This window comes from Grampus griseus (genome assembly GCF_964374135.1).
Source record: "Grampus griseus genome assembly, chromosome: 1".
In the NCBI taxonomy this organism is placed as follows: Eukaryota; Metazoa; Chordata; class Mammalia; order Artiodactyla; family Delphinidae; genus Grampus; species Grampus griseus.
In genome coordinates this window covers 28,071,633-28,085,301 of record NC_139017.1, presented here as the reverse complement: position 1 = coordinate 28,085,301, position 13,669 = coordinate 28,071,633, and the positions used below count along the sequence as shown (strand labels likewise).

Sequence of the window (13,669 nt, the reverse complement as noted above, 5' to 3'; positions counted from 1 at the left end):
ATGTTTTTACTTGTGTATTTCCGTCCCTCCACATACTTAGTTATTGAGGGGAAGAACTCTGTCTTTTCAATTTCAATCTCTCTCTCCTAACACAAAGCCTGGCACATGGTTGATGTTGAATAAAGGTTGACAAAAGTATAAATTAATGAAATAAACCAGCTCTCAAATAAGGGAGTAAAAAGGGAAAGAGACCACATTTTTTCAGGACCAAACAACAATTAAATTCAGATGGACAACAGCTGATGGTCCCAACTTCCATCCCACACACCCTAACTTCAAAAGGGAGAAAATGGATGACAGAGCTTACCCAAGCAATTTGATATGACGCTTGAATCTACTCCCATCCTCCCAAAGTCCTTCTTACGCCTTGATTCTGACTATTTTTGGTCTTTGTTTTCTTCATGCCCACAGGTTACCTCATTTTCTTCAGACATTTGTTTCCCCAGAGCCTGACTTCAGTTAGCCTGAATCTGACCTCTAGCTTTAACCACAGCTAATAGAATCTCAGCTCTTTTTCTCTGGTATTCACAAGATAATGTAGTGATTCTTGTTTTTCCCTAGACTTATGGTCTTAGCTTTGTTTTCTGGTTTATACAAACCAAGAATGACTGAATTATCTACTTAGTCACATTCTGACATTATTCCCTTAAATGAATCCTGCTTTAAAATCTTGGTTTCCTTTATCCATAGTGTGACCGTATAATTTGTCATTGAAACTGGGGCTCTTTTTGAAAATGAAAAAAAGATGCTTATGATAATTATAGACAGCAGGTATACACCAGGTTTTGTGGTCCCTCTCTCTATCCAGCAGTTTACTTTTAAAGAGTCTCATCTGCAACAGTGACTTCTTCTTGGCTTTCTGCTATTCTGGCCAGGCTATTCCCTTGCACTATACCTTCCACTTGAGCTTCAGATTTGGCCCTTTCAATGCTGAGGAACTTTTCAGGATTAATCAATACCTAGTGTAGAGATTCATATGTGGAAACTCCTAGTAAGGGTAATAACATAGCTAACATTTATAGACCTTTCACTATAAGATAGGCATTGTAATAAGACTTTTATATATTTTACTGAATTCTTTTCATAACCTAGTGAAATCTCCTCCAGTTTATTAAAAAAATAAACACAGGCTTAAAGAGGTTAGTTTACTCGAGTTTACTCAATGTACTTATATCTAGTACATGTAGGGTTTGCACTTAATCTCAAATCTGTCTGCCTGCAAGTGTTCACGTTCTTAAATACTACAATATAACCCCTCACTGTAAGATCTTTTAATAGAGAAAACATCAATAACTATGACTGAAATATCCATATACCAAACAAAGCTATAATAGGATAAAATTAATATTAATCTGAATTTTAAAACTTCTTAGCTTTCTTTTTTTTTCAAAACCTATCCTTTTATTTTCTATTTGACAGTATTTTAAATAGCACTATACTTGTTCTCAATAACCAGAGGAAAAATTATAAACTTTAAAATAATCTGACAGAAATGTCATTATTGATTCTCAATGATGAAAATAATTCGAAATCACCAAGAGTCATTTTCTATTGCTACCACCATGTTCTTAGATTTCCTTTAATATAATCAGAAAAATCACTTTATCTGTTTTTTAATTGCTTTATTTTGCTTATTAACAACTTTCATAACATCTATTTCCTAAATTAATGGGTCTCCAAAAGTTTGGAAGTCTATACCCCAACAGTAAAAAATTTTGATCATGTGCTCCTCAATAAATGGATATTAGAAATTATATACATACGCTATAGAACACACTCCTAAATAGAAATAAAAACTATGAAATTAAAAGTAAACATAGGGCTTCCCTGGTGGCGCAGTGGTTAAGAATCTGCCTGCCAATGCAGGGGACATGGGTTCGAGCCCTGGTCTGGGAAGATCCCACGTGCCACGGAGCAACTAAGCCCATGCGCCACAACTACTGAGCCTGCGCTCTAGAGCCCGTGCTCTGCAACAAGAGAAGCCACCACAATGGGAAGCCCGCGCACAACAAAGAGTAGCCCCACAACTAGAGAAAGCCCGTGGGCAGCAACGAAGACCCAATGCAGCCAAAAATAAATAAATTAATTAAAAAAAAAAAGTAAACATAAATCTAGGGCTTCCCTGGTGGCAGAGTGGTTAAGAATCCGCTTGCCAATGCAGGGGACATGGGTTTGAGCCCTGGCCCGGGAAGATCCCACATGCCGTGGAGCAACTAAGCCTATGTGCCACAACTACTGAGACTGTGCTCTAGAGCCCGCGAGCCGTAACTACTGAGCCCGCATGCAAAAACTACTGAAGCCTGTGTGCCTAGAGCCCGTGCTCTGCAACAAGAGAAGCCACCGCAACGAGAAGCCCGCGCACCTCAACCAAGAGTAGCCCCTGCTCGCTGCAACTAGAGAAAGCCCACGCGCAGAAATGAAGACCCAATGCAGCCAAAAATAAATAAAATAAATTTATATACATAAAAAAAAGTAAACCTAAGTCCTAATAATTTTCCTGTATCCCAAAGGGTTATTTACCTTGTCTGCTCTCTAAAAGACCACCCTGTAAACTCATCATCTGAACTAGTGCATCTCAAATGTTAACGTGCATATGAACCCTGCTTTTAAGCAGATCCTGATTCAGTATGTTTAAGATGGGCCTGAGATTTTGTACTTCTAACAAGCTCCTTAATGATGCTAATGCTGCTCATGTGCTGAGTAACAAGAACGTGAACAAGGGATTAATGTTTAGCCAAATTTATGTTTCTATCTTCCAGGGGATAAAATATACAGCTGATTCTAAAGTCAACCTTCCATTACTGGGAGCAAAACTACTTTTTAAATCGTACAACAATCATTATACACATTAACCAATAACATCAAAAAACAAATCTGAAATGTAAATAATCATCGTGACTAGGTATACACTTGGTTAAACTCAGAGTATCATAAACACACTGATTTTGTTTTTATACACTTTTCTATCACCACAGACAGCACTTAATAGAAATTAAGAGAAGAAACTAAGGAAAAAGAACAAAATTGATTAAAACATATGTATTTTCATCTGCTTCCAAAATGAAATTAGTAGGCAGGAAACCTTTGTTTATTATCAGTTAATGTTCATGTTTCTATTAACAGAGTCATAGCAATCTGGTTTTGATTTTTAGTATTTAAATAAATGCAAAGTGAGAATGGCCAAAGTATAGCATTTGAAAAGTCAATCTTAAATTTATACAACTTTAAAAGGTCCAATCAGCTTATACGTACAGGACTTTACATATGAAACTCGGGCAAATTCACAATATAAGCAGAATAAAATCAGAAAGCATTTTGGTCTTATTGTTAGTCTTGCAGTTCCCTAACAAAATCCTAAAGTTTCAAGATACTGACTACATGAGAACATTTTATACTCTCTAGTAATTTCCAATAGTAATACACCACAAGAAAACTAATATCATACCCAAATTTCAATTATTTACCTTGTCAATCATTTTTCTTGCTTCCACTTCCTCACTGTTGGGATTCTCTAACTCAATGGTATAAGTACCCTTGTCACTTTGGTCATCATCATTATCCTTTTCAGAAGCAGCAGAAGTAGCTTGATTTTTTAACATTTTATCCATCTCCTGGCTTGGTCTGTGCCCCAGACTCCCTGAACTTCTTAATAATGCAGTTTGTAGGAAGGGAATTGACACCGATGGCTCCTCTGATTTCTGTTTTAACAATTTCCCATGTGGAACACCATGCCCCCCTCTGTGGTGCGCAGAGCTAGTCTGTAAAGACAAAGAAACCACCTTGGCATCTGCTGTTGGAGATTTTGTTTTTTCAAGTTTTGTATGTGGTGCTGAATAAGTAGTTTCCTGACACAAGATTCCCGTACTGTGAGTAAAAGAATATGACCTTCTTTTTCTGGGATTGTCTTCATCAAAGAATGCAATCATAAAAGCAGTGTGACTTACAACAGCTTGGTCTTGATGCTTTTCAGTAGCCTGGGCCTTCTGTAGCTTTTTCTGTTCTGAATGGTGGCGCCTTAAGTGTTCCTCAAGAGTTGCACGTTTGCTACAGCGCCTGTGAGCCCCAGCATTTTCTGAGTCGCTTTGTGTACCATCATCATGTTTATTTCCTGGACACAAAAAAGAAACCGCATAATAGAGAAGGAAAAAATCCCATGTAGAAAATTAGAAGCACACACAAAAGTGCTGCTTGTTTTGCCCCCTTCCCCTTTTCAATCAAAAGTCATATGTTCTTTTCAGTAACAGGCTCGGCAAACTTCCCTCAATTGCAATGCTTACATTCAAATTTTATCAACCAACAATGAGTCCTTTATAAACAACTGAATAGGATTACTTTTCTTTCTCCAAATTTTAACTTTATAATGGTTCACCAATGCCTTAACAGATAAGCAATGCTATATCTCTGTGACAGTCTGTATTTATAACATTAAACATTAATCCTGCCTTTAGACCTTATACCTTATTTAAGCAATCAAAAATTTATTTTTAGCATTAGAGAGAAAAAGACAGAAAAAAGTGTGATCCCACTGAAGTGCTTATCATTACATAGGAAAAGAGAATGCAAATGCCATAAAAAATGTGATGAAACTTAACTTTCAGTGACGTTCAAAACTTCCAAAAGTATAGCATACCTTGCCTTTTTAATATAAAAATGCAAATTTGTAGTTTCCACCAATTATTGTATAATTCTTTACAAACCTCTTTCTAGCTATGAGAATTTTCGCAATTTTGCATGTGTGCTCATTTAAACTCTGGTGGCTTCAGCGAGTTAAATAAAGCATGCTAAAAGGCCTAGCATGGAAAAGCGCAGTCTATGAAATCCTACATAAATCTACCAGACAAATGGCATGGTGCTAAATATAACTAGATAAAAATATGTCTTCTCTGTTAAGCATATAGAGCGAGTGAAGTTAGAATACTGTAGTTGAATTTTGAAAACATCAGCTTCCTACCAGAGGTTTTTTTGTTACCCTTCATAGTTCTACTAGGGATTAAATGTGAAACTTTACGAAAATTACTTGATTTTTCACTGATTTAGAATTCTTATTATCTAAATAATAAGTATACTAGAAGAAATAATCAAATGACAATTATTATATTATTATAGCATGAATTTAATGGAAAGTCAAGAGTTATTCTATGCATGTTTTAGATTGAATCACAAATGAGGGCTGAATCACAAATGAGGGCTTATGATAGCTCTTTAGAAGAAAGCTATAAATTACTCCAGTCAACCACGTGTATTCCAATATTTCCAGGACTAAATCTGAAAATCTTTCTTCAAACTAGCAACTACTGAAAATGCAACCTGAAAGGAAAAAAATGGTGTTTAATTTAATTAATGGAATTCGTGCCTTGGAAATTAAGCTAGGAATCAGGGACAGGCAGATGGAATGCAGAACCAAACAAAACTACTAGTTCAAATACAAAACTCATTAAAAACAGGACACTGTACAACCTATTTCATGTTGCACTGGATGCACTGAAAAGGAATCCAGTTTGTGAGAGCTGTAAATAACTAAACTCCCACATTTCATGTGTAGTAAGACCAGATAACCCATATTACACACATATACAATATGAAAATGCCATCTTTACAGAATTTAGCTCTTATAACACCATACAAAAATTTGGCACTTATTTGGCATCAGGTCCTTTCAGTATCTTTTCTTTAAGTTATAGGTTAAAAATTCTCTATAGATTAGCCATTTTCTTTTTTCAAAAAATTTTGCATTTCTCAGTGTTATACAAGATAACACATCTGATCAGAACTGCAATTTCTGTTCTTACTTAACAACAAAAAAAATCACTTGGAACTGTTCTTAACAAGATTCTGTTTTATCTATTATTAATCAGGCATTAATATGTTGAAGTTCTTTCAGCATTTTTAAATTTTTTTTTGCGGTACGCGGACCTCTCACCATTGTGGCCTCTCCCGTTGTGGAGCAAAGGCTCCGGATGCGCAGGCTCAGCGGCCATGGCTCACGGGCCCAGCCGCTCCGCGGATGTGGGATCTTCCTGGACTGGGGCACGAACCCGTGTCCCCTGCATCTGCAGGCGGACTCTCAACCACTGCGCCACCAGGGAAGCCCACTTTCAGTATTTTTAAGGGTAGATTAGCTGTACCTAGTCAGGAGTTGTGGCCAAAAAAAGTTGCAACTCTCCTAAAGGGTAAAAGTGTATGGGCTTTGTGAACATTATTTTCTTTAACTGTCCCAAAGCGCGTGCACTCCACTCTTGCAGAAGCAAAGCTGTTCTGTTTTGCCTACTTTCAAGTTTTTGACTGAACAGTTGCTGAAAGTCTATTATTAAAAGTACAGTTATAATAAAAGGGTGTAATAAAAGTTTTTTGTTTTTTATTTGTTTTCTTTTTTTTTTTGCCACACTGAGTGGCATGCGGGATCTTAGTTCCCCCACCAGGGATGGAACCCGTGCCCCCTGCAGTGGAAGCACGAAGTCTTAACCACTGGAACTCCAGGGAAGTCCCATAAAGGTACTTTTTAATGGTGGCTTTTAAAAGGATATTTTAGCTCATTTTGTACATTTATTAAGGGTGGTCTAAAAAAGATGATGTCATTTCTAAATTTTCAAAGTTCACACTACTTTTTACATTATACGAGCATATCAGTATTATTTTATCCAGTTCATAAAAATGATCAATTTACAAATGGGTAGCTTTCATTTGTGAGCTTTAACCTATATATATCAATACAGATATAGGTCTCAATTATATATTTGTTATTATCTAGTAGGAGTAAAGACAACAATCACCTGTTAAAAGTTCATATGCCAGGTAATAATTGCTTATGATTATAATTAAATATAGAAATAGGCCCTGACAAAGAATTAGGTAATCACACCATCTCACTATCCTGAAATGCCTTAGAAGTAAATCAGAAATAGGTATTTCTTCATTAGCTGAACAGAATCCCAAGCCATAAAGTACAGGTTAAACCAGGGTCAGTCTTGTCAATGATAGTGAAGTCATTCATTATTTATTCAAATTACTGAGTACCTATCACATACTCAAGCCCCAGGAAAGAGATATAAGGTAAGTAAATATATAATCTCTGACCTCAATGAGTGTTCTTTTAAAGCTCTTTAACTTTTTGTATAGTAACAGAATGGTCAGATTAACATGCAATCTTTTCCCTTACAGACAGCTTGTTGAATAAAATTAAGATAGAGTAACATAAAACTGTATGCAGAAAATTCTAAATTAATTTAATTAGCAAAATCAATGGAAAAAATGATCAGTTGATACTTCGATGTACAAGGTATAAAGAAAGAATTTACTAACTTTCGTCAAGTATTATACTAATAAAACACATATAATAATTATTTCACAAATAAACGTTCAACTACAATTTTTATAAAAGTCTTACTAGTGAAAAAATTCTTAACTCAATTAATTCCCAATATCTCTAAACAAAAAAAAATTTTGTTTCATGACATGAGTAACCTGAGAAAAGTTTGAAACACTCTACCAACAATGTGACTATATTACCAAAGTAGAACTGTCAGCCCATTAGCCAATGGCTTAAAACTTTCAAAATCTACATACTGCTATTTTACAGGAAGCACATAATAGAGAACAGAATTGAATATATCTTTTCCTGAAGTCAAGAAAATGATGAGAACTGCCTTCTAGGGAATTCCACTGGTGAAATGAATGAATCTTTTATTTCCATAAGAAAAAGAAACATATTTAATGGCATACATACAAATTTACAAAACCAATCTGGTTTTGGCAAGAAAATGAAGGCAGACTGTTTTGAATGAGTAAGTTGGATGTGGGCAGTTTGGCTGGCTTTTGGGCTTTAAAATCAAATATAAACCTTCAAAAATGCAGAAGCTTTATACCATATAATTGTTTATCTAATAGTAGGTTGGTAACTGTGAAGACTGAACTTTACCATAAAATAGCAAGTTCTAAAATGATCAATTCACTTTACCTTTCAACCTTTTTAAGTAAACTGGAACATCACTTTTAATACTTTTGGAATCCTCTTCTGATCTTTCCCATACCATCTGAGGAGGGTTGTTCTGTGCTAGCCAGTCAGCTACTTTGTTTTCTGGTGCCATCATTCCAGTTTGAATCCCTGGCAGGTCTTGAGTTCCAGGAGAAGACTTCTTTGATTTGTGGCGCTGATCAGAAGTAAATTTTGTCACATGATCTCTAATAGTTACTTTCCCTGGGGTACTGTCATCAAATTCAATGGTAAATGAAGCATGCCCTGCACCTGTTGTATGAGAACTTGGTGTGTCTTTTGTTGGGATTTCATGAATAGTGCTCTCTGTTATTTGTGATGGTTGCTGAAATTCTTTTGTAGGGATTTCAAAATAACTTGGTTCCCTACAGAAAGGAAAAAGTACTTCTTCATTTGCAGCTGCAGATTGTTCCTCAACTTGCTTGGCATCTATGCTGCACCCTAATAAGAAAAATAAGAGAAAATTCAAAATATTTGGAAGCTTCTAGCACTTGAAGGAGTACAGTAATGGCCACTTGTATTATTCCATGGAAATCAGAAGGCAGATCATAGTCTGGATGAAAAAGAATGGCAAATGTCACAGAAGAGAAATAATTCTGATTTACCAATAGGAGATGCAAGATAAGCAGCACAGTGGCAAAGGATAGCAAAGCAGTTAAGAGGTGAACCTTGCATGGCTAGGTCCATATTTTTTCCAACTTGGATCCAGAAATCATCAAAGTACAAAAGAACTGAAATCAAATGGAGATGGATATGCATGTTCAATGTACATAAACAGAGAGATAGAAAAAAATATAAACTTCCTTATCAAGTATAAGGAGGGTGAAATATCTGAAATATCTATGAAAACAAGTAAATTTCCAAAGGAGAAAAGGTGCTCAAATGAAGAAAGAAACATGACGTCAATATGTAAGCAATGTTCTGGACATAATGATTCCACTTACCATTCTTCACCATCACATTCAGAGACATTACTTTTAGAAGGACAAAATAATATTACCAATGTGTGATCCTTATAAGAAAACAGATACATTTTATAAAGAATGAAAGAATGAGTAAAGATAAAACATGTGGTTTGCTTGTGGCATTGCAATCCAAGCAGCAGTATGAAAACAAGTAAGTTAAAAATAGACAATTCAGTTGCCAGCCAATTAATTCCAAAAGGAAATTCAGGTACATTTCTATACAGCAGAATACATCCAAGTGTCAAAATCCGTGGAGGAAAGCTGAATTATAAATCTCAGATCAACAAGAGCTCGCATAAGTAAGCAACTCTGGAACACTATTCCTCTGTTGCCTCAGGGACAAATATGAAGGTATAAAAACAAATGCATTTATATATAAAATATGTGAAGGCACATAAATGAAAATGATAACTGAAATGCTTTAAATCTGTTATCAGATACTGCAAATGCAAAAAGAATTTAAAGATTAAACTGCTCTGTTTTTCAGGAAACAAAAGAACTATTATCAAGATGGTAACACATATATATGGAATTTAAGGAAAAAAAAATGTCATGAAGAACCTAGGGGTAAGACAGGAATAAAGACACAGACCTACTAGAAAATGGACTTGGGGATATGGGGAGGGGGAAGGGTGAGCTGTGACAGAGCGAGGGAGAGGCATGGACATATATACACTACCAGGCGTGGGGTAGATAGCTAGTGGGAAGCAGCCGCGTGGCACAGGGAGACCAGCTCGGTGCTTTGTGACCACCTAGAGGGGTGGGATAGGGAGGGTGGGAGGGAGGGAGACGCGGGAGGGAAGAGATATGGGAACATATGTATATGTATAACTGATTCACTTTGTTATAAACAGAAACTAACACACCATTGTAAAGCAATTATACTCCAATAAAGATGTAAAAAAAAAAAAAAAACGATGGTAAAGAGTGAATTTAAATGAAAAATATTTCCCTAAAGCTCAAAAAAGCATTCCTTTTAAAAACAGATTGACAGAAACACCATTTGCAGATAACTTATTAGGAAGGAAAGGCAATACAGGGGGGACAAGGTTGTTTCTAATCATTTTCTAATTAAGTGAAGTATTGGTCTTGACACATTTTTTCAAATATCAAATACGGATGGGATTCTTCAGGTGCTATAACCAGTTTCTTAGCAATAGGGTGAATATGAAACAGTCATAAAGCTGTTTGCTTTTACGTTATAAAAGAATAGAACAGCAACATCTCTGTAGTCAAATGTGTGGCATAGGGTATTAGAAGACATCAAGTTCCACTTCCAAAAAAAAAAAAAAAGTGAAAGCAAATTACACAGACAGTAAATAGAATATATAACAAAAACAATGTTCAACATAAAAATTATCCTTTTCAAAATCTACTTTTTCTCAGTACTGAAAATGAAAAAAGTGTATCAAAAACACTCTGCACTATCAAAGCAATAATTCTACACACTTTCTGGAAGAAGAGCATATGCATGATTCTTAATAACCTAAGTCACGTTTTAAAAATTTCTTTATTACAGAGTTCATTTATCTTTTCCTTAAAGTATCCACTTGAGTGTTTACTCTGAAGGCCTGTCACTTAAAATTTCCATGAGAGTAATATGCATTAACTACTTTACATATATTAATAAACTCATTAATGTTTTTATTTTTTTCAACACTGATTTATTTACTATGTACTGTACTTGATCAATTTCATACAGTACAACTGGTTTACAAACATATCCTACTGGCTCTGATGCTTGCTCAACTTTGGTAAGTGATTTCTTGCAATTTTCAGTACCTTTAGGAGAATCTACTTTACAATTAATCTCCTAATATTCACTTTTCAGCTGTATTCTATTCAGAATCAAACCTGTTAGACCTGCCTTCTGCTGACTTCTCAGCTTCCGTTCTATCCTTCTTGGATGGCCGTGTGGCTGACAGGGTCTTGGTGCTCAGCCGGGTGTCAAACCTGAGCCTCTGAGGTGGGAGAGCTGAGTTCAGGACATCAGACCACCAGAGGCGTCCTGGCCCCACATAGTATCAATCGGTGAGAGCTCTCCCAGAGATTTCCATCTCAATGCTAAGACTCAGCTCCATTCAATGACCAGCAAGCTCCAGTGCTGGACACCCTATGTCAAACAACTAGCAAGACAGGAACACATCCCCATCCATTAGCAGAGAGGCTGCCTAAAATCATAATAAGGTCACGGGCACCGCAAAACACACCACTGGACGCAGTCCTGCCCACCAGAAAGACAAGATCCAGCCTCATCCACCAGAACACAGGCACCATTCCCCTGCACCAGGAAGCCTACACAACCCACTGAACCAACCATACCCACTGGGGGCAGACACCAAAAACAATGGGAACTACGAACCTGCAGCCTGAGAAAAGGAGACACCAAACACAGTAAGTTAAGCAAAATGAGAAGACAGAGAAATATGCAGCAAATGAAGGAGCAAGGTAAAAACCCACCAGACCTAACAAGTGAAGAGGAAATAGGCAGTCTACCTGAAAAAGAATTCAGAGTAATGATAGTAAAGATGATCCAAAATCTTGGAAATCGAATGGAGCAAATACAGGAAACGTTTAATAAGGACCTAGAAGAACTAAGGAGCAAACACAATGATGAACAACACAATAAATGAAATTAAAAATTCTCTATAAGGAATCAATAGCAGAAACTGAGGCAGAAGAACAGATAGTGAGCTGGAAGATAAAATAGTAGATATAACTACCGCAGAACAGAATAAAGAAAAAAGAATGAAAAGAATTGAGGACAGTCTCAGAGACCTCTGGGACAACATTAAACACACCAACATTCGAATTATAGGGGTCCCAGAAGAAGAAGAGAAAAAGAAAGGAACTGAGAAAACAATTGAAGAGATTATAGTTGGAAACTTCCCTAATATGGGAATGGAAATAGTCAATCAAATCCAGGAAGCACAGAGACTCCCATAGGGGAGAAATCCAAGGAGAAACATGCCAAGACACATATTAATCAAATTATCAAAGATTAAATACATAGAAAAAATACTGAAAGCAGCAAGGGAAAAACAACAAATAACATACAAGGGAATCCCCATAAGGTTAACAGCTGATGTTTCAGCAGAAACTCTGCAAGCCAGAAGGGAGAAGCAGGACATACTTAAAGTGATGAAGAGGAAAAACCTACAACCAAGATTACTCTACCTAGCAAGGATTTCATTCAGATTCAACAGAGAAATTAAAACCTTTACAGACAAGCAAAAGCTAAGAGAATTCAGCACCACCAAACCAGCTTTACAACAAATGTTAAAGGAATTTCTCTAGGCAGGAAACACAAGAGAAGGAAAAGGCCTACAATAACAAAGCAAAAACAATTAAGAAAATGGGAATAGGAACATACATATCAACAATTACCTTAAATATAAATGGATTAAATGCTCCAACCAAAAGACACAAACTGGATGAATGGATACAAAAACAAGACCTGTATATATGCTGTCTAAAGAGACCCACTTCAGACCTAGGAAAAAACGTACAGACTGAAAGAGAGGGGATGGAAAAAGATATTCCATGCAAATGGATATCAAAAGAAAGCTGCAGTAGCAATTCTCATATCAGACAAAATAGACTTTAAAATAAAGACTATTACAAGAGACAAAGAAGACACTACATAATGATCAAGGGATCAATCCAAGAAGAAGATATAACAATTCTAAATATTTATGCACCCAACATAGGAGCACCTCAATACACAGGCAATTGCTAACAGCCATAAAAGGGGAAATCGACAGTAACACAATCATAGTAGGGAACTGTGACACCCCACTTTCACCAATGGACAGATCAACCAAAATGAAAATAAATAAGAAAATACAAGCTTTAAATGATACATTAAACAAGATGGATTTAATTGATATTTATAGGACATTCCATCCAAAAGCAACAGAATACACTTTCTTCTCAAGTGCTCATGGAACATTCTCCATGATAGATCATATCTTGGGTCACAAATCATGCCTTGGTAACTTTAAGAAAATGGAAATAATATCAAGTATCTTTTCTGACCACAGTGCTATGAGACTAGATATCAATTACAGGAAAAAAACTGTAAAACTACTAACACATGGAGGCTAAATAATATGCTATTAAACAACCAAGAGATCACTGAACAAATCAGAGAGGAAATCACAAAATACCTAAAAACAAATGATAATGAAAACATGATGATCGAAAACCTATGGGATGCAGCAAAGGCAGTTCTAAGCAGGAATTTTATAGCAATACAATCCTACCTCACGAAACAAGAAACATCTCAAATAAACAACCTAAACTTACAACTAAAGCAATCAGAGAAAGAAGAACAAAAAACCCCCAAAGTTAGTAGAAGGAAAGAAATCATAAATATCATATCAGAAATAAATGAAAAAGAAATGAAGGAAACAATAGCAAAGATCAATAAAACTAAAAGCTGGTTCTTTGAGAAGATAAACAAAATTGATAAACCATTAGACAGACACATCGAGAAAAAAAGGGAGAAGACGCAAATCAGCAGAATTAGAAATGAAAAAGGAGAAGTAACAACTGACACTCCAGAAATACAAAGGATCACGAGCGATTACTACAAGCAACACTATGCCAATAAAATGGACAACCTGGAAGTCATGGACAAATTCTTAGAAAAGCACAACCTTTAGAGACTGAACCAGGAAGAAATAGAAAATATAAGCAGACCAATCACAAA

The 13,669-nt window shown here is 36.0% G+C and overlaps 1 protein-coding gene across 9 annotated transcripts in view; it reads right to left on the bottom strand.

The window, feature by feature from the left end:
• CEP170 (centrosomal protein 170) overlaps positions 1-13,669 on the bottom strand; it is a 146,531-nt gene that overhangs the window by 46,998 nt on the left and 85,864 nt on the right. For 7 of the 9 annotated variants that reach the window (XM_082650294.1, XM_082650298.1, XM_082650295.1 and 4 more), the window contains 2 exons: positions 7,955-8,431; positions 3,465-4,108 (listed from right to left, as the gene is read on the bottom strand). In XM_082650294.1, the coding sequence (XP_082506420.1) occupies positions 3,465-4,108; positions 7,955-8,431 (1,121 nt within the window). The remainder of the gene's footprint in view (positions 1-3,464; positions 4,109-7,954; positions 8,432-13,669) is intronic. The other 2 variants (XM_082650299.1, XM_082650300.1) reach the window with 1 other exon arrangement.